Consider the following 25,268-nt stretch of genomic DNA (forward strand, 5'->3'; position numbering starts at 1 on the left):
AGGGTGAGTGGGTGAGGTTGGTTGTGGGGTGAGGGTGGGGGTGAAGGTGGTGGTGAGGGTGGGGGTGAGGGTGAGGGTGGGGGTGGGAGTGAGGGTGCGGGTGAGGGTGTGGGCGGGGTGGGGATGGGGTGAGGGTGAGTGGGTGAGGGTGGGGGTGGGGGTGGGGGTGAGGGTGTGGGTAGGTAGTGAGGGTGGGGGGTGGGTGTGAGGGTGGAGGTGGGGTGTGAGGGTGGAGGTGGGGGTGGGGGGGTGGCGTTGGGGGGTGAGTGTGGGGGTGAGGGTGGGGGTGTGGGTGGGGGTGAGGGTGAGGGTGAGGGTGGGGGTGGGTGTGAGGGGTGAGTGTGGAGGTGGGGGTGGGGGGGTGGCGTTGGGGGGTGAGTGTGGGGGTGAGGGTGGGGGTGTGGGTGGGTGTGAGGGTGGGTGTGGGGGGTGAGGGTGAGGGTGGGGGTGAGGGTGGGTGTGGGGGGTGAGGGTGAGGGTGGGGGTGTGGGTGGGGGTGAGGGTGGGTGTGGGGGGTGAGGGTGAGGGTGGGGGTGAGGGTGAGGGTGAGGGTGGGTGTGAGGGTGGGTGTGGGGGGTGAGGGTGAGGGTGAGGGTGGGGGTGAGGGTGAGGGTGGGGGTGAGGGTGGGGGTGGGTGTGAGGGTGGGGGTGTGGGTAGGGTGTGGGTGGAGGTGGGGGTGGGGGGTGAGGGTGGAGGTGGGTGTGAGGGTGGGGGTGTGGGTGAGGGTGGAGGTGGGGGTGAGGGTGGAGGTGGGGGGTGGGTGTGAGGGTGGTGGTGAGGGTGAGGGTGAGGGTGGGGGTGAGGGTGGGGGTGGGTGTGAGGGTGGGTGTGGGGGGTGAGGGTGAGGGTGAGGGTGGGGGTGAGGGTGAGGGTGGGGGTGAGGGTGGGGGTGGGTGTGAGGGTGGGGGTGTGGGTAGGGTGTGGGTGGAGGTGGGGGTGAGGGTGGTGGTGAGGGTGGGGGTGAGGGTGGAGGTGGGGGTTGGGGGTGGGGGATGGCCGACTGGCCTGGCCTCGCTCAGCCTGAAACTGTCCGGAAAAGGAACTTTTTAAAAGAATTACTTTCACAGAAGGTGACTTTTTAAATCGCGCTCCACCTGTAACTCTCAGGATCCACCAGATTCAGGCGAAACAATTTAGCCCCAAAGTTCAAGCCTGGGTCCCCGGGTCAATCCCGCATTATTCCCGGAACATTCCCGGGTCAATCCCGTATCTGTCCCGGGTCCCTGTGTCAGGTCTGTCCCAGATCACTCCCGGGTCTCACTTTCGGGTCAGTCTCCGGTATCACTGCCGGGTCTCTATCCATGTCTCGGGTCTCTGTCCCTGTCCCGGGTCAGTCCCGGACCTCAGTCCCGGGTCACTGTCCCTGTCCCGGGTCAGTCCCGGACCTCAGTCCCGGGTCTCTGTCCCTGTCCCGGGTCAGTCCCGGACCTCAGTCCCGGGTCTCTGTCCCTGTCCCAGGTCTCTGTCCCTGTCCCGGGTCAGTCCCGGATCTCACTCTCAGGTGTCTGTCCTGTCGCGGATCTCTGTCCCGGGTCAGTCTCGGGTCTCACTGCCGGGTATCTGTCCTGTCCCGGGTCTGTCCCAGGTCTCTGTTCCTGTCCCGGGTCTGCCTCTGACTCTCTGCTCCTTCCTGACCCGCAGGGCCCTGAGCGAGGGGCGGACAATGAAGAAGCCTCTGCCCGGAGAGCGAGCCTGATCGCCGGCTCCAGGCGGGATGGAGGAGGGAGAGACGGAGCCAGGCAGCTCGCAGCCCCCGGCCTCTGGGAACCCGGAGGGAGATGGCATCGTGGAACTGGGGAGCAGCGAGGGACTGCCTCTGGGTACCGAGGATGTAAGTTCAGCTCTGCTTCTGTGTCTGTGTCAGTGTCTCTGTGTCCGTGTGTGTCTGTGTCAGTGTCAGTGTATCTGTGTCAGTGTGTGTCAGTGTCAGTGTGGGTCAGTGTCAGTGTGTGTCTGTATCAGTGTCTCTGTGTCTGTGTCAGTGTGGGTCTGTGTCAGTGTCTCTGTGTCAGTGTCAGTGTGTATCTGTGTCAGTGTGTGTCAGTGTCAGTGTGTGTCTGTGTCAGTGTCTCTGTGTCTGTGTCAGTGTGGGTCTGTGTCAGTGTCTCTGTGTCAGTGTCAGTGTGTGTCTGTGTCAGTGTGTGTCTGTGTCAGTGTGTGTCTGTGTCAGTGTCTCTGTGTCAGTGTCAGTGTGTGTCAGTGTCAGTGTGTGTCTGTGTCAGTGTGTGTCTGTGTCAGTGTGTATCTGTGTCAGTGTCTCTGTGTCTGTGTCAGTGTGGGTCTGTGTCAGTGTCTCTGTGTCAGTGTCAGTGTGTGTCTGTGTCAGTGTGTGTCTGTGTCTGTGTGTGTCTGTGTCAATGTCAGTGTGTATCTGTGTCAGTGTGTGTCAGTGTCAGTGTGTGTCTGTGTCAGTGTGTGTCTGTGTCAGTGTGTATCTGTGTCAGTGTCTCTGTGTCTGTGTCAGTGTCTCTGTGTCGGTATCAGTGTGTGTCTGTGTCAGTGTGTGTCTGTGTCTGTGTGTGTCTGTGTCAATGTCAGTGTGTATCTGTGTCAGTGTGTGTCAGTGTCAGTGTGTGTCTGTGTCAGTGTGTGTCTGTGTCAGTGTCTCTGTGTCAGTGTCAGTGTGTGTCTGTGTCAGTGTGTGTCTGTGTCAGTGTCTCTGTGTCTGTGTCAGTGTCTCTGTGTCGGTGTCAGTGTGTGTCAGTGTCAGCGTCTCTGTGTCAGTGTCAGTGTGTGTCTGTGTCAGTGTGTGTCTGTGTCTGTGTGTGTCTGTGTCAATGTCAGTGTGTATCTGTGTCAGTGTGTGTCAGTGTCAGTGTGTGTCTGTGTCAGTGTGTGTCTGTGTCAGTGTGTATCTGTGTCAGTGTCTCTGTGTCTGTGTCAGTGTCTCTGTGTCGGTATCAGTGTGTGTCTGTGTCAGTGTGTGTCTGTGTCTGTGTGTGTCTGTGTCAATGTCAGTGTGTATCTGTGTCAGTGTGTGTCAGTGTCAGTGTGTGTCTGTGTCAGTGTGTGTCTGTGTCAGTGTCTCTGTGTCAGTGTCAGTGTGTGTCTGTGTCAGTGTGTGTCTGTGTCAGTGTCTCTGTGTCTGTGTCAGTGTCTCTGTGTCGGTGTCAGTGTGTGTCAGTGTCAGCGTCTCTGTGTCAGTGTCAGTGTGTGTCTGTGTCAGTGTGTGTCGGTGTCAGTGTGTAACTGTGTCAGTGTGTGTCTGTGTCAGTGTCTCTGTGTCAGTGTCAGTGTCAGTGTGTGTCAGTGTCAGTGTGGGTCTGTGTCAGTGTCAGTGTGGGTCTGTGTCAGTGTCTCTGTGTCTGTGTCAGTGTGTGTCTGTGTGTGTCAGTGTCAGTGTCTCTGTGTCAGTGTCAGTGTGTGTCTGTGTCTGTGTGTGTCTGTGTCAGTGTGTATCTGTGTCAGTGTGTGTCTGTGTCAGTGTCAGTGTCAGTGTGTGTCTGTGTCAGTGTCTCTGTGTCAGTGTGTGTCAGTGTCAGTGTGGGTCTGTGTCAGTGTCTCTGTGTCTGTGTCAGTGTGTGTCTGTGTGTGTCTGTGTCAGTGTCTCTGTGTCAGTGTCAGTGTGTGTCTGTGTCAGTGTGTATCTGTGTCTGTGTGTGTCTGTGTCAGTGTGTGTCAGTGTGTATCTGTGTCAGTGTGTGTCTGTGTCAGTGTGTGTCTGTGTCTGTGTGTCTGTGTCAGTGTCTCTGTGTCAGTGTCAGTGTGGGTCTGTGTCTGTGTGTCAGTGTCAGTGTGGGTCAGTGTCAGTGTGGGTCAGTGTCTCTGTGTTTGTGTGTGTCTGTGTCAGTGTCAGTGTGGGTCTGTGTCTCTGTGTCAGTGTCAGTGTGGGTCAGTGTCAGTGTCTGTAACGGTGCCCGTGTGTGTGTCTCTGTGTGGGAAGCTGTGAGAGAGAGAGGGTTTATACAGTCTTGAGTTTGAGGGGGTGAGATTGTGAGGGTCAGTTAGTGTATCTGTTGGTGTACTTGTCTGTGTCACCCGTCTGTGTGTTAGTATTTTTTAATGTCCCTGCGTGCTTTGATGACTGATGTGTAGAGTTTTCGTTGTTGTATATGTTTTTATACCCCACTGTCACTGTGTCTGTGCATTATTCCTTTTAGCCTCCTTTCTATTTTGATCTTGTTCTATAATTCTTTCTGGATCTTTCACAATTTGCCTGTTTACAACTCTCTGTATAAATCTGTGCCCCAATATCTGTGGCCCGACTCAATGTCCCTATGTCTTCAGTGAACGCATGTTCCTCTGTTAATGTCAGTGTCTGTGATAGTGTCGGTATCGCTCCGTCTGAATCTCTGAGACAAAGTCAGTGCGATAGTGTCCCCCTGTGTCAGTGTTAGTGTGATAATGTCCCTCTGTGTGTCAGTGTTTCTGTGTCTCTCACGTCCTTTCTCAGTGTTTTTCTGTGCTTTTCAATGTATCCTCCTGTTGCTTTGCCCCATCTCCCCACTGTCTGAGTCATTCATGTTCTTGCTTTGCCTACATTTCCATCTGTCTCTGTTGCACTAGGGATGTCCAAACAGACAGCTCAGAAATCCAGTCCTGGTCCCCCAGGTAACCCACCCTAGTCACTTTCGGGATTAACCTGTTTGGATGTTAAGAGTCTGGAAGTTTAGAAAGAGCTGTTGCTCTTGGTGGGTGAATCCTGAACAAAACGCTGAGATCTGTTGGAACGAGTGATTTGTGGTACCCGGGAATGGTCGGGATTGCGAAGTTACTCATTGTGTGTGCCCGCGCTGTTTCCCTGTAAATGTATGTAGCTGATGGAGATGAGTTCCGACTCCCTGTTATAGCTGTGCTTCCCATTGGAGTCTAACCCTTTTTCTATGCGAGCACCTGTGGCTGGCCCATTCTGCTTGAATGTTTCTCTGAAGCCTGTGTGTCTTCCACAGTTTTCATGTTTTCGAATCTCTCCGTGGATATGTTTGTTTAAGTATGTGCACCACTTTTGTATCTTCATTCGGTCTCCGCGTCTACCGCGGTCTCTATGTATCCTCTATATAAAAGAATGCCGTAGTCAGGAAAGTGTCTTTGGCAAACACTTGTTTTTTTGCTCAGGGAGCCAGGAGAACTGTGTGTGATTTTTGGCTACAATATTATCATACATCAATGTGTCTGAGTGCACCAGTGCCAACTGGAATAAAGTTTCACTTTTATGAGAACTGTGGATCTTTAACAATGTTGTTTAAAGATATTTGAAACATGATGTCATTTCTAAACTCTGAACTTGTTGGATTTGAATGGAGGACAGTGCTTCCCAAAGTGTGAGTCGGGACTTGAGGGGGGTGGGGGGGAAGTGTGTGTGAGGGTGAGGGGGGGGGGGGGGGGGCATCACTAGCTCCAAGGCAGCACTAGCTACCCTCCGCTGCCCTCCTGTAATAAAGTTTGTGCACATTCTCCCACCAAGGGGCTGTGACAGTTTCTACTCCTGAACTGGGCCGCAGTGGGAAAAAGTGGGAGAGAAGTGGCGTAAGGGGAATTTTAAATGATACAACACTGAGCTATATGTTACTGGGGTAATCTGTGTCTCCAGCTTTATGAGTATTTTAAAACAACCTGTGAGTCGTGTTATGACAAACCCCTAGCATAGGTGGGACGCAACACCTTCTACTCCAGAGGCGGGAACACTACCACCGTGTAACAAGAGCCCTCTCCAGCTTTGTACACTGTGGCAGTGATGTTGATGTTACAGCTAAGTCGCCAATATAACAGGGAGCTGGAATTAAACTCTTCCCACTTAATATTAGGAAAAGCTGCAGCAACGAAATGTAATTGATTTCTGCGTGTGATTTATTACATACGGGTTCTCAAATGAATGATGTTTATTGATTGCATTATAATGCTTTCAGCCAGTTTGTATGGAGTGGGGGGGGGGGGGGGGGGGATGGTTCTAACTCGTGAACATATAAGTGCCTCCTACTTCCTTGTAATCAGCTGCTGATATTGCTGGGCTAGACCGAGGCAAGTGAAATCTACATGGATGCTGAGTTAAACAGTTACACGGGGACAGGGGGAGGTTGTGGGATTTGCTGTTCAGTTTTCTTCCGTACCTGTCCATTAAAGGGGGTAAGCTGATCAGGGTTCTCACTCTTAATCTCTGCTTGGTGACCCCTGTTTTAACGTGCGACTTCGGGTGCGATGCCCGCTATGGTCGAATAGCTTGCCACCATTCACAACCTGACCTGGTACATGGCAGTGTCCATTTAGTGACTGTCTGTGATATTGTTCCCTGTCCCAGTAGTATCCTTGCAAGAAGATGAAATTGAAGTGTGGAAACATTAATTATCAGTAATGTTTCTGTTAATCTCAAAGTGCATTCCTTTGTCAAACAGTAACAACATTTAATGTCCTGACCTTCGATTTCAATCATTACAAGATATTGTCAGCACAAACATTCAGACAAGAGGAAGCAAAATCTTCCCAAGACCCTTGTCATGTTTAGTATATTATAGCCACTGGTCTACTTTTCACTTTGAATTGTCCCATGGAGTGTGTGGCAAATGTTCCACCAGCCATATTTTCACCATATCTGACCCATGCCGAACTTTGGCTTCACAAAGTCTGTGCTCCACCAACCCCCTGTCAGGCCCATGAGTGAGTGTTCAGCTGTTCAACCCATGTGGTCTTCACAACGGAGCCTGATGGTGTCCTCAGCTCAGACGTCAGTGCAGACTGTGAGTCACTGGCAGAAAAAGGCAGCTTCAACATAGAGTCATAGAGATGTACAGCATGGAAACAAACCCTTCGGTCCAACCCGTCCATGTTGACCAGATATCCCAACTCAATCTATTCCCACCTGCTAGCACCCAGCCCATATCCCTCCAAACCCTTTCTATTTATATACCCATCCAAATGCCTCTTAAATGTTGCAATTGTACCAGCCTCCACCACTTCCTCTGGCAGCTCATTCCTTACACATACCATCTTCTGTGTGAAAAAGTTGCCCCTTAGGTCTCTTTTATATCTTTCCCCTCTCACCCTAAACCTGTGCCCTCTAGTTCTGGACTCCCCCACCCCAGGGAAAAGACTTTGCCTATTTACCCTATCCATGCCCCTCATAATTTTGTAAACCTCTATAAGGTCACCCCTCAGCCTCTAACGCTCCAGGGAAAACAGCCCCAGCCTGTTCAGCCTCTCCCTGTAGCTCAAATCCTCCAACCCTGGTAACATCCTTGTAAATCTTTTCTGAACCCTTTCAAGTTTCACAACATCTTTCCGATAGGAAGGAGACCAGAATTGCACGCAATATTCCAACAGTGGCCTAACCAATGTCCTGTACAGCCGCAACATGACCTCCCAACTCCTGTACTCAATACTCTGACCAATAAAGGGAAGCATACCAAACGCATTCTTCACTATCCTATCTACCTGCGACTCCACTTTCAAGGAGCTATGAACCTGCACTCCAAGGTCTCTTTGTTCAGCAACACTCCCTAGGATCTTACCATTAAGTGTATAAGTCCTGCTAAGATTTGCTTTCCCAAAATGCAGCATCTCGCATTTATCCAAATTAAACTCCATCTGCCACTTCTCTGCCCATCTTTGAGCTGTCAGTCTGGAGCCTGGGACCACAGCAGCTCATTGCAGGCTTTGGGTCACCTCTCAAGCTGACAGTGACCACTTCAACATTAAGAAGGAAGGAATTAATTTGCATTTATAAAGCGCCTCTCACAACCTCAAGACATTTAAAAGCATTTTGCAGCCAACTGTTGTTGCTGCTGTATTGTGTGCAAGGTGGAGGTCAATTGGGCACAGCAAGATCCCACAAGCAGCAATGAGGGAAATGACCAGATAACTTGCCTTACCTTGAGTGAAAGGTAACTATTGGCCAGGACACTAGGAAAATCCCTTGCTTTTATTCAAAATGATCTTATCAAATTTTGAAAGGGTACCTCAACTTAATATCTGTAAGGCAGCACCTCTGCTAGTGTTGCACTCCCTCAGTAGGGTATCTGCTGAGATCAGATTCTGAAGTTTGTAGAGTTGAGTTTGAATTCACAACCTTCTGATTCAGAGGCAATATTGCTGACACCCACAAGCTCACTGCTATGTTTATATTCTGACCCCTGTTTACCAATAGGGAGGTGGCAATGGAGAGTTTGGATATCTGCCATTGATCTTTATTGAACAGCACAAACCCTGATACGGATCAGACTCTGGAGAAAATATCATCATTGCTACTTAATGTAAAGGGCTTCTGAGGAGAACCATACACAATCTGAGATACTTCTTCAATTCTTAAGAATGTAGCAGATGGATCGGATTTGTCCAGGACAGAGCAGTCAGTGAGGGGCTGAGATACAATCTTAGCAACATGGGAATAGGTTTCTTGAGATGGATGGTCTGGTGCTGTATTAGTAACACTGACAGCTGGTTATTATAGAAGCAGGAATTAGTGTCATTAAGGCAAGTGAAAGCATTTAGATCAATTAGATCCTTCATCAGTGTGACGTCTATGTTGGGTTGAACTGGATATGGGGGCAGAAGAGTGGCTGGGCAGCATGATAGCTCAGTGGTTAGCACTGCTGCCTCACGGTGCCAGGGACCCGGGTTCAATTCCAGCCTCAAATGACTATCTGTGTGGAGTTTACACATTCTCCCCGTGTCTGTGTGGGTTTTCTCCCACAGTCCCAATGATGTATAGGTCAGGTAGATTGGCCAATGGGGATTGCAAGGGTAGGGAGGTGGCTCTGGGATGCTCTTTGGAGAGTTAGTGTGAACCTGAAGGGCCTGCTTCCACACTGTAGGGATTCAATGATTATATTCCAAACTACTCTGATCCACATGTTCTTCTACTCAAGGACTTAATGCTGAAAGGTGGCCAGCTATTCAACCATTGGGTCATCACAGCCAACACTCATCAGCTCCCCCTTGCCTGAATTGTACCAGTCAAATTAAAGAGTTTAATCTAAATATAACAAGGCATGCAGCTTGAGAAGTGGAAAGTGCATACAATAAACCTTCACTTGCGGGTTATTTACTAAGTTGGAGGTGTTATATAAACGTAAGTTGTTGTTTGGCCAGTATTAAAGGAGAGGGTATTCTGTCGACCTAAGCAATACATGTCAAAATGTTATGTTTACCTAAGAAGTTCTTCTAAAAAGTTTGAATCATTAAACTACCCAAATGTAAGCTCTAAATTCTCGATTTGTTTTACTGCACAAGTTCCATCAAGTTCAAATCAGAACATTTCTGCAAAGTGTAATATCATTAGGAATGTGTTATATTTACTGGCTGCACCAGGATGTATCATATGTGTATTAGCTACACTGCATTTATTTATATTGTTATAGTGTTATTTATATTGAGTAGACCAGAATGCAATGTATAAGTGTTACTGTGAGCTGGTCTTATTCTGCTTTTCTTTCCCCTCTATATGTACATCACTGACTCCGAAAGCACTGGAAAGTCTTTTTTGACCAGGTAAGTGTTCAATTAAAACAAACATTTGCTTATTGAGTTTTTGACCTGTTACTTGATTTGTCCAGTTGGTAATTCTGGGGAGTTGGAGGTTGGTTAGCTTATGGGCTGGACAGCTAGTTTGTGATGCCAACAATGTAGGTTCAATTCTTGCACCAGCTGAGATTAACTCTCCCCTTGCTTGCTCCTCAGACATTGTAGCATTCCCTCAATACTGCACTGTTGGTCAGGTTAATAAACTGGGTTTGAATTCATTATTTTCTGAATACGAGACACTTGTCACAGCAATCCATGGCTGATACTCATTGCTGCATTATTTAAATATTTGTGTTTCAAAATAAGCTTGCGAATATATTGTCTGATTCATTTCCAGGGAAGCCTATTAACGTTTTTGTACCCAATAGTGTTTCGAAAGTGAGGGGGGTGGGTGGTGTGGACATTTTGGAGGAAGAATTTGATTCTCGCACTAAAAGTGACACACTGGTCCAATTTTGAAACATCTCTGGGAAATCTTGGGTCAGAGAGACTGGGAAGTGATTTGCTTCAGCTATTTCTTCTTGTTTGCTGTGAAAGATTCTGAATGGATTAATTGCCTGCAACTGGTGTCATTCAACGTTGTAAACAGTAACACGCACCCCTGTTACAGAGTGATTCCAATTCTGTATGTTCCCTTTCCCTGACCCAAAAACTCACATGGACCTATCATTAGGTGAGATAAAGCAGTCAGTTAGGGCCAGGACCCAGAGGGAGTAGAATGTAAGCAATAGGGGCAGGAGGAGGCCATTTGTCCCCTCAAGCCTGCCACTCCCCCCACTCTCTCATTCAGTAAGATCACAGGTGATCTTCCCCAGGCTTCAACTCCTCTTTGGTGCCAGCTCCTCACTGACCTCAACTCCTTGACATTTCAAAGATCTACCTCCTTCGTCTTTAAATACTTTCTGTGATCTAGCCTCCACAACTCTTTCTGGGTCAAGAATGCCTGATATTTACTACACTCTGGAAGCAGAAATTTCTTCGCATCTCAGTTAAATGAGTGCAATTCGCTGTAATACAAGAAATATGGCAGTGGCAGCAGCAGCAGATAATATACGGCAGATCCCACAAACAGTACGCCATCCGGAAATGTGCCACAGGGAATCCACAGAGATTGCGCAGACCTTGAGAAGCCCAACTGTTGGACTGGTTGGAAGACAGGAGTTTGGAGGTGGGTGAGAGAGTCACGAGCCACAAACAATGGTGCAAGAGCACCACTAAAGGTGGGAGGCTGTAATAACAGCGCGACCTGTTTACATAGAAAGTTCCTGTTATAAAAGTGGACTCTGCAGCTCATAATGGATCAAAGTTCATAACAATTGCAATGAAAAGATCATAACAAGATCTTACAAATTTTGATCCTTTAATCCATATTACTGGGATATTTTCTGCATTAGTAGCTACTCAGAGTTAGCTGACTTAAGCTTGAAGAGAAGTCCCTTTCATTAATTGAAGGCACTGAAGATTGACTGTATAAAGTATTTAGGAATGTTGAACTAATTCCTATTATTGTGGAAGCAAAGATGATATGGGGCCACCACCCATGCAAACAATAATACGCTGCCCAGAAGGGGCAGTGTCACTAGAAGCCAACTCTTTTATATCAGTTTATACAGAGAAGGGTGGCATGGTGGCTCAGTGGTGCTGCCTTACAGTGCCAGGGACCCAGGTTCAATTCCAGCCTTGGGTGACTGTCTGTGTGGAGATTGCACATTCTCCCTGTGTCTGTGTGGGTTTCCTCCCACATTCCAAGAATGTGCAAGTCAGGTGAATTGGCCATGCTAAATTACCCATAGGCTTAGGTGCAATAGCTGGAGGGAAATGGGTCTGGGTGGGTTACTCTTCGGAGGGTTGGCGTGGATTTGTTGGGCTGAAAGGCCTGGTTCCACACTGTAGGGAATTTAATCTCCAGAAACATTTTGGATCTGAGCCAAAGGTAGGGACACTACCACTGTGTCACAAGGGGCCCCAGAAGTTTGTTGTTTTATTAAAAAACATTCTACCCTTTTGACTCATTGAAAAGTAGCTACAAGCGCTCAGAAGGCAGTTCTATTTTTACATTATAAATACCTTATTTCTCAATGTAGAGATATTTATTTCAAAGTAGGAAATTGGTAAGGAATGTACTTATCAGTAGAAATTCTTCCTTTCATGTACCACCACAGTGATATCAATTATCATTGACATAGTCAGCCAGACACATCTTCAGTGATGATTCATCAGTTGCCTAGGTATAAGGTATGACACCACAAATGGAGGAGCAAACTATAATGATTGTTCCTGGAATCATCTCCATGTTCAGGAAATGCCTTTGGAGAATAATTTTCAAATACTGTCTGTCCAAAGGGAGAGTTGGTGTGGGTGACAATGTGCTGTCATTTGGACAAGGTTCTGAAGTGATGACCCATCAAAGGAGCTCCTCAGTAACCAAACTCCACTGAGAAGTAGCTGTCCTCATTTAATGCTGGAGCTGTTCTTGTTGATGTTTAAAGGGAGCGGCAGTTCTGACACTGACCATGTTGGGGCTGTTGTGGTGAGTACAGGGGTAGGATGCTCACTGCGGTGAGATTGTGAAAGGTGATTGGAGACTGAGGAGTTGGGGCTGACTAGAAGGCAGTGCCTTCACATGGAGAGAGGATGAAGAAGTTGGGCAGATTGTGCCTCTCACCCACTCTTCACTGCCATTAGTGGGAGTTCCTGGGTGTTGGAGTAAGGCACATGCACACCACTGAAGATGCACAGCCAATTTGCATTTTATTTAGTTTAAGGCAGATTTATTTTCCCAACTTATTTTTGATCAACTTACCAAGTAAGAGAATCAAATTAAGAACCTGCATTTATATAGCACCTTTTGCAACCTCAGGATATCCCAAAGTACAGTACTTTAAAACCAATTAAGTACTTCTGAATCATAGTGACTGTTCTGCTCCTTGGATGCTACCTGAACCGCTGTGCTCTTCCAGCACCACTAATCTGGTTTCCAGCATCTGCAGTCATTGTTTTTACCTAAAGCAGGAGCTAATTTGGGCACAGCAAGATCCAACAAACACTGTGATAATGAGTTAAGAGTCTATTTCAGTGATGTTGATTGAGGGATAAATATTGGACATCAAAATCCCATCAACAAAAAACTCTTTAGTTCTCACTGGTAGATGTGGCTCATACTCCTGCTCCCCTTTCTCTCTCACACACACACACACACACACACACACACACACACACACACACACACACACACACACACACACACACACACACACACACACACACACACACACACACACACACACACACACACACACACACACACACACACACACACACACACACACACACACCAAGAAGAATCCTTATCATCTGCAATACCTTTACAAACACTCCCGAAATCAGTTTGCAAATTATCCACTTTTATTTATAGGTAGAATTGACATGGTTGCCAAAATCTCAGTGAGAAAGTGCTAAGATTCACAGGTACAGCTGAGGATTGTCAATGGCACATCAGCAAATCTACTGCCTGCAACAAGGCAAATCACTTCACTTTTTTTGCAAAAATATCCTTTATTTGTAAAATAACCAATACATTTTTTAACTCATTTGTGCGATGTGGGTGTCGCTGACATTTGACATATTGTCTGACCCTAGTTGCCCTTGAGAAGATGGGGGTGAACTGCTTTACAAACATTTCAAAGTGGTTATTATAGAAACACAAAACACGCAACTTCTCTCAGTTGAGAATGTTGCACTCTGAGCCAATTGAAAACCTGTGACATTAACCGAGTACAACATTCAGGAACAAGCGTGCAGCCTGAGGAGTCCCACATGGTATCAACCTCTTGGTGTACTGTGGCTGGAAGGCCTTTCACAAAAGCCTTTTCCCACTCTGCCTTTGCCATCTCTACCCCAAACATTAGTGTGATCCCTTAGCATCCACTCTTGGACTCAGGATCTACGTTCCTCTCATTTCTCCAGTTGCTGTGTGGACCTCAGCGGTTCGTGTGCTTCAGTACGACACGCTGATCATGTGCAGTTCTGGAATCCACATTATCGGAGGGATGTGATAGCACTGAAGAGGACTCAGAGGAGATTTACCACGGTGTTGCCTGGGTCGGAGAGTTTCAGTTATGAAGAGAGACGGGACAGACTGAGTTTGCTTCCCTTGGAGCAGAGGAGACTGAGGGAGACCAAGATTGAGATGTATAACATTATGATGGGCAGAAACAGGGTAGATAGGAAGAAATTTTTCCCCTTGGTGGGATTTGTCAATGGCCAGGAGCCATAGATTTAAGGTAATGGGCAGGTGGTTTAATGGAGATGCCAGGAAAAATGTTTCCACCCAGAGAGAGTGGGAATCTGGAACTCACTGCCTATAGATCCCTTATAACATTTAAAAAGTATTGAGATGTAGATTAGTGATGTCAAGGCATGCAAGACAATGGACCAATTACTGGGAAATGGGATTAGTGTGGTTAGTTGGTTGCTTTGGACCAGCACAGACTCAATGGGCTGAAGGACCTCTTCTTGTGCTGCCGATCTCTAAGATTGGCTGCAGGGCCACTTTGAGGGAATGTTGTTTGGGACATGCTGGTCACCAACAGTCATTCGAGGACAACTCCTTGTGCTGGAAGGCCAGTAGGTTTTGGGCAGAAACCCACAGTATTGAGGGAGTGTGATACTGTCCTTCTCAATGAAATGGTAGAGATTCTGGCTGCCTCAGCTGAATATAAAAGAGAGTACAGCAGCATCCTGGTCAAAAGGTATTAAAGAGTCATAGAGTCATAGAGATGCTCAGCTTGGAAACAGACCCTTCGGTCCAACCCATCCATGCCAACCAGATATCCCAACTCAATCTAGTCCCACCTGCCAGCACTCGGCCCATATCCCTCCAAGCCCTTCCTATTGATATACCAATCCAAATGCCTCTTAAATGTTGCAATTGTACCAGCCTCCACCACTTCCTCTGGCAGCTCATTTCATACATGTACCACTCTCTGTGTGAAAAAGTTGCCCCTTAGGTCTCTTTTCTATCTTTCCCCTCTCACCCTAAGGATTAGGGAATTGTCTTTCAATGAACTGGGAGAAGCTGAGGGTTGTGGTGACAGGGAGGTTTTCTCTCTGGTGTGATGCTGTGTCTTTAGCTGAGACTGACTGCTTCGCTTGTTTTTGGGTCTCTGATAATGACGAACTGGTTGAGGGAGTGACCATGCTGTGAGGTTGCTGAGAGAATAGTTACAATCAGACAATAAACCTAAGCAGGGGTTTTGACTCTCTGGCCTGAATTTGGTGGTGGACGTTAGGACCACGTGCCCCGGTTCTCTTAGGCCTCTTCTTGCCTCGGTGTCTGTGACATTGACCCACAGATCAGCCAAATTCGGGGCTGCCAAGCTGTCAGGTTGTTAACTCTGTTTGGATGTAATCCTGGAAGACCCTCCAACCAAGCAAACAGCTTATCCTCCTTTCCTGCTTCCAATATCATTATAACCCTTTCAACAAAAAGAATTCAGGCAATATATGAAAAAACAGTTTTTGAATGCCAAAAGATTTTTCTCCCAGTTTCCTTTGATGCCAACAAAGATTATTGGTTAATTCCTGGGGACGTCTGGAGAATTAGGAACTGTACAATAGCTCTACCAATCAATCCCATGCTCTTTGTTCAACAATGAACTCGTCCTAACACACCCCATCCTGACTTGGAATGACTGAAGGCAGAGGTGGACAAATTCCAGCTGGGAACACAGGTTACAGGGTGGAGCGGGGTTGGGGGGTGGTGGAATGTGGAGTTTGGAACACAAACAGATCAGCCATGACCTTATTGAATGGAGGAACAGATTGAAAGTCGAGTCGCAGGTAGATAGGATAGTGAAGAATGCTTTCAGTATGCTCCCCTTTACTGGTCAGTGCATTGAGTACAGGAGTTGGGAGGTTATGTTGCGGCTGTACAGAACATTGGTTAGGCCACTTTTGAAATATTGTGTGCAATTCTGGTCTCCTTCCTATTAGAAGGATGTTGTGAAACTTGCAAGGGTTCAGAAAAGATTTACAAGGATTTTGCTAGGGTTGGAGGATTTGAGCTATAGGGAGAGGCTGAACAGACTGGGGATGTTTTCCCTGGGGGGGCCGGGGGTTAAGGTTTACAAAATCATGAGGGGCATGGATAGGATAAATAGGCAAGGTCTTTTCCCTGGGGTGGGGGAGTCCAGAACTAGAGGGCATAGGTTTAGGGTGAGAGGGGAAAGATATAAAAGGGACTTAAGGGGCAACATTTTCACACAGAGGGTGGTGCATGTATGGGATGAGCTGCAGGAGGAAGTGGTGGAGGCTGGTACAGTTATAACACTGAAAAGGCATCTGGATGGATATATGGATAGAAATGGTTTAGAGGGATATGGGCCAAGTGCTGGCAAATGGGACTAGATTAGGTTAGGATATCTGGTCGGCATGGACGAAGTGGACCTAAGGGTCTGTTTCCATGCTGTACGTCTCTATGACTCTAATTGAAGGGGCCAAGTGGCCTACTACTACTCCTCACGTGTTGGTATCCATCACCGTTCCTTCAGTGTTACTGGGTCAAAATCCTGGATCACCTACCTACAGCACGTGGACTGCAGCCATTCAAGAAGGCAGCTTAGGGCCGCCTCCTTATGGGCAGTTAGGGACAGGCAATAAATGCTGGACCAGCCAGTAACACCTTCAGCCCATCAAGTCTGTGCTGGTTGAAAACGTCCAACTCATGATTCTAATCCACTTCAGGTGAATGAATGTTTAAAACTCCCCACTAATTGAGCTCAGACACAGCGTTTGAATTGATCTGTGTTAGAGACACTGGGAGAAGCAGACAGCTGAGATTCTGGGGGCCCAGTGTACAGAGAGAGGGGGGGTCTCACCACAGTTTGTATTGACATAGTAACAGCGTGCACACCTCTTAAATCTCTTTCATGTCACCCAGCATCACAGGATCTTGGCAGCAGAGTTTACTCTCTTCAGTCATGGTCAGAGGCAGTCCCTAAACTCATATAGCTTTGACAAATGGTTTGAAGGGAGAGCGAGAGATTCTGCTGACATATGGCACTGGATTTGGGAGGGGAGGGGTGGAGAGGGCATTGAATTACCTCCAGCTGGTGCCTTCACCCAGTAAACAGTAGCTCGGAGATTTCGAACCGTGCTGCTAATAAGATTCAGATTTACCCAGCAATGGGCTGTTCTGGCTTCGCTTCCCTCTGTGCTCAGCCCCATTGTTGGTGAAGACACTCAAACAATCATAACCCTCCCCTCTCCTCCACCACCATCACCACCCCCCTCCTCCTGCTCTCCCTCCTCCCTCACGCATGAACAAACCCCATTTATAACTGTTACAAACACAATGTTCACTGTAAAAGCAGTAATGGGGAAGGTCAGCCTCATGTATAGGTCCAAATGCAGGGTGGGTAACTGTTCCACCATGAATAACTAATTCACTCTCAATGACCAGCCTCATACATACAAAAAAACTACTTGCTTAAGGTAAATGTTAGCACATTTACGCTGAATCCATTAGCGACTCTGAGTTTTGTCATTAACCGTCTTTTCCAATCTGTATTTCAGCAAGTCCTTTCTAAATCTGCTGCCTTACTCTAATGAAGACTAAAATATATTCCTAATTTTGCATTTTCATGAGTCCTTGTGAGTGCTAATCAGGCATTTGCATCTGATTATTTCCATGCGACTCAAATTATGTTAAATTTTGTGTGATCTAAAAGCACCTTCTTCTGTCTGCTCATTGATTTATCTTTTTTTCATTCTGCTCCATTTTCTCACTTTCTTAATCCCTCTCTCTCCCAAACTCTTTAACCCCCTGTCCTTTTTCTTTTACCTCTATTCTGTCTATCCCACTCATTCCCTCTCTCTCTTATTCCCCCTTCACTTTCTCTCTCTTTCTCGGACTATCTCATTCTCTCTCTCTCTCTCTCACATACTGTGGATGACCTGTTTGGATACAATTACCGTAAAGCTATAAAAACACATATAATCTCATTTACAGTTGTCAGCTTTAGCTGCTGAACAGGACCATCTGATTTGGGGCTCTCTCAGGAGAATGACAAACATGGTGGGTGTATGAGGGTTTGACTGGGTGAGGCACAGCCTGCAGTTGGATGATAATGAGTGGGACCAATGTCTATCTGGGACAGACCCTTGAGCTGGTTCCCTTACCCCTCCCCCTCCCCGTCTCTGTTGTCAAAATCAATGAATGAGAATGAGGCGAAGACTGCACTGGGCCACACAGACCCTGAACTTTAAGAGATCCTTTATTTTCAGCTGGAGCCGTGTCACATCATATTTTTCAAGAGGACTTTTGGTTTGATTCAGACACTGCTCTGGGCTTAATGAACCCCACACGGTGGGGGTTTTACTGAAGGTTTATTGACCCTGTTGTGCAGCTGTTTGAATGACTAGAGCACAGGAGGAGGTTATTTGGCCCATTGTCTCTGAACTCGTAAATTAAAACCCATTGTCTTTTGTACCTTGCGGTTCGACAGCAGTAACGTCTTGGAGTCAGAATCATAAAATCATTGACGGATACAGAACAGAATCAGAGTATTCAGCCCGTCATTGCCTGTGCTGGCCCTTTAGTAGATGTTTCTTTACTCCCATTGTCTTTCTATAAGACCATAAGGAGTAGCAACAGGAGTAGGCTATTCAGCCCCTCAAGCCTACTCTGCCATTCAGTAGGATGATGGCTGATCAACACTTCTATTGTCCACTTTCCTGCTGTTTCTCTGTAACCCTCAATTACCCTCCTGATCAAAAATCGATCTGTCTCAGCCTTAAGAATACACAAGGCCTGTGCCCCCACAGCTCTCAGGGCAGCACGGTGGCTCAGTGGTTAGCACCGCTGCCTCACAACGGGAGTCTGTGTCTGTGTGGAGTTTGCACATTCTCCCCATGTCTGTGGGTTTCCTCTGGGTGCTCCAGTTTCCTCCCACAGTACAACAATGTGCAGGTTAGGAGGTTAAAAATCACACAACACCAGGTTATAGTCCAACAGGTTTAATTGGAAGCACACTAGCTTTCGGAGCGACGCTCCTTCATCAGGTGATTGACAATCACCTGATGAAGGAGCGTCGCTCCGAAAGCTAGTGCTTCCAATTAAACCTGTTGGACTATAACCTGGTGTTGTGCGATTTTTAACTTTGTACACCCCAGTCCAACACCGGCATCTCCGAATCAGGTTAGGAGGAATGGCCATGCTACAAAAAAAGTCCTGTAGCGTCCAGGATTGTGCAGACTGAATGAATTAGCCACATTAAATGCAGGGTTATAGGGTTAGGGAGAGGGGGGTGGGGCTGGGTCTGGGTGGAATGCTCTTCGGAGAGTTGGTGCAGACCCCGATGGGCCGAATGACTTCTTTCTGTAGTGTAGGGATTCTGTGATTCTGTAAGGGATTCCAAAGACTCTCAATCCTCTCAGAGAAGAAATTCCTCCGTATCTCAGTCTTAAAACTGGTGCCCCTTTATTCTGAGATGATACCCTCTGGTCCTGGGCTCTGCCATGAGGGGGAACATCCTGTCAGCGTGGACCCTGTCAAACCCTTTAAGAAACCTATATGTTACAGGGAGATCATCTCACATTCAAATTGAATTGAATTGAATTTATTGTCCCGTGTACCGAGGCACAGTGAAAAGCTTTGTCTTGTGAGCAATATAGGCAGATCACAGAGTTAAGTAGCATAGATAAGTAAATTATAGGTAAACAGCAGCAAAAACAAAAACACAGGTAAATGTGAATGTTAAGAGTTTGTGAGTAGTAATTTTTAAAAGTATGCTATTAAGTTTAAAGAGTGTAGAACGATTGTAGGAAATAGGAAACTTAGATCTGCACGCAGCAGCTCACAAGGAGTTGACCATATCCGGCGCCATCTTGAGAAACAAGTTCTTATAAACTCCAGTGGGTAGAGTCTGAACCTGTTCAGAAGACAATCCCTCCACGCCAGGGATAATCCTTGTGAACCTTCTCTGAACTGCCTCCAATGAAATTATATCTTTCTTTCAGTTAGGAGATTAAAAACTGCTCTCAATACTCCAGATTTGGTCTCACCAGCACCTTGTACAATTGCAGTAAGACTTCCCAACTCTTATACTCTAACCCTCTTGAAATAAGGGCCAACATTCCATGAGCCTTCCTGACTACCTGCTGCAGCTGGGTGCTAACTTTTTGCATTTCACATACAAATGCCCACATACAAGGTGAATCTGTGGCACCCATTGCTGCAAATGGCCATTGAGGCGAAGTCATTGAGTACATTTAAGGCAGAGGTAGATAGTTTCTTGATTCCTAAGGGTGTCTGGTGTTACAGGGAGAAGGCAGGAGAATGGGTCCGATAAACCTATCCATCGTGATCAAATGCCAGAACAGACTCAGTGGGCTGAATAGCCTTATTCTGCTCCAGTGTGTTATAGCCCCAAGGGAGTCTCCCACAGCCATCAAAGTTTCACCTGCATTTCCACAAATGCCATTTATTGCATCCGTTGCTCCGGACGCTGTCTCCTTTACATTGGGGAGACTGGACGCCTTCTCATAGAATGCTTCAGGGAACATCGCTGGGACACCCGCACCAATCAACCCCACCGCCCCTTGGCCGAACATTTCAGCGCCCCCTCCCACTCTGCCGAGGACATGCAGGTTCTGGGCCTCCTCCACCGCCACTCCCTCACCACCCGACGCCTGGAGGAAGAAAGCCTCATCTTCCGCCTCGGAACCCTTCAACCCCAGGGCATCAATGTGGACTTCACCACTTTCCTCATTTTCCCTCCCCCCACCTTACCCCAGTTCCAACCTTCCAGCTCAGCACCATCCTCATGACCTGTCCCACCTGTCAATCTTCCTTCCCACCTATCTGCTCCACCCTCCCCTCTGACCTATTACCTTTACCCTTTCCTCCATCCACCTATTGCACTCCCAGCTACCTTCCCCCAGCCCCATCCCCGAGGCTTCCAGCCTCATTCCTGATGAAGGGCTCCTGCCCAAATGTCGATTCTCCTGCTCCTCGGATGCTGCCTGACCTGCTGTGCTTTTCCAGCACCACTCTAATCTTGACTCTAACCTCCAGCATCTGCAGCCCTCACTTTCATCCAGTGTGATATGGTCTAAAGTATCCCTTTCTGCAATTTTTCTTCAGTTAAGTAATCGTCTATTTTCATTCTCCATTCCAAAATGAACGCTTTCACATTTTCCCACGTTATGTTCCATTTGTGAACTTTTTTCCCATTTACGTAAGCTATCAGTATCTCACTGTTAACTGTTTGTGTCCATCTCGCAGCCTGCCTTTCCATCTATTTTTGTGTTGTCTACAGATTTGGCTACAGATTATCCAAGTTATCAGTATGTATCATAAACAATTGCAGTCCCAGCACTAATCCCTGTTTCCTGATCTCCCTTCCAAGACTCCATCTAATTCCCTGTTGAAAGTTACTGCCTAGCCTGTTTCTAGCATGATCTTAGACAGTGCATTCCAGCTCATAGCAAATCACTCTCTAAACATAGTTCCCTCTACCACCTCTGGCTCTTTTACCCATCACCTTCTATCTGTGCCCTTTGGTTAACAAACAATCTGACAGAAGTGAAAAAGAAAACCCCAGAGGAACTGCAGATTCTGCAAGTTAAAACAAATATAGACATTGCTGGAGAAACTCAGCAGATCTGGCAGCATTTGTGGATAGTTAACTTTTTTGGTCCCGTGACCCTTCTTCAGGACTGATTGTAGCTGGGAAAAAGTTTGTATATGTGCTGAAGATGGGGTGGAGGGGAATGGGAGGAGTAAATGATGTGGAGATGGAGCCCAGAGAAAGAGAGACAACAGCATTTGGACAGACAAAGGAATGAGTAGAGGTCAGAGTCGAGACTGTGGTGCTGAAAAAGCACAGCAGGTCACGCAGCATCCAAGGAGCAAGAGAATTGATGTTTCAGGCATAAGCCCTTCATCAGGATTGAGGCTTATGGACTGGGGAGGCTGAGAGATAAATGGGAGGGAGGGGGGCTCGGAGGGGTAAGGTAGCTGAGAATGTGATAGGTAGATGGATGTAAGGGAGAAGGTGATAGGTCGGAGAGGAGGGGGGAATGGATAGATGAGAAAGATGATGGACAGGTCAAGAGGGCAGTGCTCAGTTGGAGGCTTGGGACTGGGCTAATGGGGGGAAGGGAAAATGATGAAATTGGTGAAATCCACATTGATCCCGTGTGGTTGCAGGGTCCAAGGCAAAAGATGAGACGTTCTTCCTCCAAGTGTCGAGTGGTAAGGGTTTGGCGATGGAGGAGGCCCAGAACCTGCATGTCCTTGGTGGAGTGGGAGGGGGAGTTGAAGTGTTCAGTCACAGGGCGGTGAGGTTGGTTGGTGTGGGTGTCCCAGAGATGTTCTCTGAAACGATCCGCCAGTTAGCGTCCTGTCTCCCCGATGTAAAGGAGACTACATTGGGTACAACGGATGCAGTAGATAATATTGGTCGAAGTACAGGTAAATTTCTGCTGGATGTGGAAGGCTCCTTTGGGGCCTTGGATGGAGGTGAGGAGAGTGGTGTGGGCACAGGTTTTGCACTTCTTGTGGTGGCAGGGGAAGGTGCCAGGAGTATGGTATTGAGTGGTGGGGCGCATGGATCTAACAAGGGAGTCGCGGAGGGAATGGTCTCTGCAGATCTCTGATAGGAGTGGGGAGGGAAATATATCTCTGGTGGTGGGATCCATTTGTAAGTGGCAGAGGATGATGTGATGTATACAGAGGTTGGCAGGGTAGAAGATGAGGATTGGGGGGTTCTATCCTTTTTGCGTTTGGAAGGGTGGGGTTCAAGAGTGGAGGTGCAGGTAGTGCAGGAGATGCGCTGGAGGGCACCGTCGACCACGTGGGAAGGGAAATTGTGACAATTGAAAAAGGAGGCCATCTGGGAACAGATGCAGCAGAGGAGGAGGAATTGCGAATAATAGATGCCATTTTTACAGGAGGTAGGATGGGAGGAGGTGTAGTCTAGGTAGCTGTGGGAGTCTGTGGGTTTGTAGCTGATGTCTGTGGTTAGTCAGTCGCTGGGGATGGAGATGGAGAGGTCCAGGAAGGGGAGGGAGGTGCCCGATATGGTCCAGGTGAATTAGAGGTCAGGGTGAAAAGTGTTAGTGAAGTTGATGAACTGTTCAACCTCCTCATGGGAACACGAGGTAGTGCTGATATGGTCACTGATGTAGCGCAGGAACAGTTGGGGGGTGGTGCCAATGTAACTGCGAAAGATAGACTGTTCCACATACAGTCTATGAAGAGGCAGGCAAAGCTGGGCCCATGTGGGTGCCCATAGCTACCCCTTTGGTTTGGAGGATGTGGGAGGACTGGAAGGAGAAGTTGTTAAGGGTGAGGACCAGTTCAGCCAGGAGGATGAGGGCAGATGAGGGTGTAAGCGGAAGACTACTGGTTGGGACGGCATAAGAGGAGGAAACAGTGTCAAGGTATGCAGAGATGAGTTCAGTGGGACAGGCGCAGGCTGAGACAATGTGTCGACAGGGAAAGTGAGGTTTGTGAATCTTTGGTTGGAGGTAAAATTGGACAGTGTGGGTTCACGGACAATAAGGCTGGAGGTTGTGGATGGGAGATCCCCAGAGGTGATGAGGTTGTGGATGGTCTGGGAGATGATGGTTTGGTGATGGGAGGTGAGGTCATAGTCGAGGGGGCAGTAGGAGGAGGTGTCCGCGAGTTGGTGCCCAGCTTCAGCGGTGTAGAGGTTGGTGCGCCAAACTACCACTGCGCGCCCCCCCCCCCCCCCCCCCCCCATCTGCTGGTTTGATGGTGATGTTGGAGTTGCAGCAGAGGGGGTATTACCTTCCTACTCACCTTCATCTACCTATCTTCCCCAGCCCCACCACACCCTCCCATTTATCTCTCAGCCCCCCCCCCCCCACAAGCCTCATTCCTGATGAAGGACTTATGCCTGAAACGGTGATTCTCCTGCTCCTCGGATACTGCCTGACCTGCTGTGCTTTTCCAGCACCACACTCTCGACTCTGATCTCCAGCTTCTGCAATCCACACTTTCTCCTGGGGTAGAGGTCAGTCTGGAAGAATCAACTGCAGCTAATGGGGACCAGTAATAGCTGACAATGAATTGGTTATGGTAGCAGTCCATGTGACGACAAGGTCTGGTGTGTGGGAGTTGGGGTAAGGACATGGCAGAAGGTGTTCAGGCCATAGTTCCCAAGTGGAAAATGAGGTGTTGTTCTTCCAGCTTGGTGCTGAGCTTCGTTGGAGCACTGCAGCAAGCCTGAGGCAGAGATGTTGGCCAGGGAACAGGGTGGGGTGGGGAAGTGGCAGGCAACTGGAAGCTCAGGGTCTCTTCCGCAAAGCGACCACCCAGTCTGCGTTTTGTCTCCCCATGTAGAGGAGACCACGTTGTGAGCAGTGAATGCAGTACTCTAGATTGTATGAAGTGCAGGGAAAGTGTTGTTTCACCTGGAAGATGTGTTTGGGCCCTTGGATACTGAGGAGGGAGGAAGAAAATGGGCAGCTGTTACACCTTTGGTTATGAAAAGGGAAGGTGCCATGGGGCTGTGGGGGGGTGGGGTGCGGAGGACGAGTGGACCATGGTGTCCTGAAGGGAACAATCCTTTTGGAATGTGGACAAGAGAGGGGAGGGGAGTATGTGTCTGGTAATAGCATCCCACTGGAAGTGGCAGGAATGATTGGATATGGATTCTGATGGGATGGTAAGTGAGGACAAGGGGGACCCTATTTCTGTTGTGATAGAGAAGAGAAAGGAGGAGTACCAAAGTACAGGAGAACAGTTGGACACCACTGAGGGACCTTTCAACTGGGGAATCCTCAGTTGAGGAAGGGGACATTTTGGAGGCCGTCTTGTAGAAACTGGCATCATCGGAACAGACACAATGGAGAGGCCGGAACTGGGAGGATGGAATAGTCTTTACAGGAAGCAGGGTTGGAGGATACACAGTCTAAGTAACTGTGGGAGACTGTGGCCGGCCTATCCCGAGAAATGGAAACAGAGATATTGAAAAAGGGATGAGAGGAATCAGAGATGGACCCGGTGAAGGTTAGGGGAGGGGTGGAAATTGGAAGTGAAATTGGTCGGTTTTTCCTATTCCGAATGAGAGGAGGATGGAGCACTGATGATGTCACTGATGTATCAGAGAAAGATTTGTGGGTGGGGGCCGGAACAGGACTGGAACTAGGAATGTTCCGCGTACCCCAGAAAGAGACAAGCCTAACCAGGGCCCATGTGACCTGAAGAAAGTGAGAAGAGTCAAGAGAGAAATTGTTCAGATGAGGAAGAGCTGGCCAGGCAGAGGGGGTGGTAGAGGATGGGGACATTTCAGGCCTTTTTATCCAGGAGGAAGTGAAAGGCCTTGAGACCATCCTGATACGGGACGGGTGACTGAAAGGATTGCACGACCATTGCCAGGAGAGGCAGCTGGAGTCCACAAACTGGACATTCAGAAACTGACAGAAAGCATCAGAAGAATAGCGGATCTAAGTAGGAAGGGACTGGACAAAGGAAGAATAAAAAATCAAGTCAAGATACGAAGAAATGAGTTCTGTGGGACAGGAGAAGGCAGAAACAGTGGGTCTGCACAAGCAAATCCTGTTGTAGATTTTGGGAAGGAAGTCAAATTGAGCTCTGCAGGGCTGGGGGCATATGAATTTGGAGGCAGTGGTGGGAGATGACCAGATGAAATGGGATTTGTGACCGTTATGGACATGGTAGCCTGGTGTTCCATAGTAGAGTCACAGCCCAGTAGGAGATAGGAGGAGGTATCTCAGAACAGGTACTTAGCCTCCATGGAATCAGAGAACCCCTATAGTA

General features: G+C 48.0%; 1 protein-coding gene across 1 annotated transcript in view; it reads left to right on the plus strand.

The window, feature by feature from the left end:
* The first annotated feature begins 1,010 nt into the window (after positions 1 to 1,010).
* Positions 1,011 to 25,268, plus strand: part of rhbdl3 (rhomboid, veinlet-like 3 (Drosophila)) — a 59,371-nt gene continuing 35,113 nt past the window's right edge. The window contains exons 1-3 of the mRNA XM_088000755.1: positions 1,011 to 1,071; positions 1,643 to 1,832; positions 9,398 to 9,421. Coding sequence (XP_087856881.1) covers positions 1,716 to 1,832; positions 9,398 to 9,421 — 141 coding nt within the window. The 5' untranslated portion in view covers positions 1,011 to 1,071; positions 1,643 to 1,715. The remainder of the gene's footprint in view (positions 1,072 to 1,642; positions 1,833 to 9,397; positions 9,422 to 25,268) is intronic.

The sequence above is a fragment of the Chiloscyllium plagiosum genome, unplaced genomic scaffold (assembly GCF_037043375.1).
Source record: "Chiloscyllium plagiosum isolate Xiang-an unplaced genomic scaffold, Cpla_swu_hap1 HiC_scaffold_25, whole genome shotgun sequence".
Taxonomy (NCBI): Eukaryota; Metazoa; Chordata; class Chondrichthyes; order Orectolobiformes; family Hemiscylliidae; genus Chiloscyllium; species Chiloscyllium plagiosum.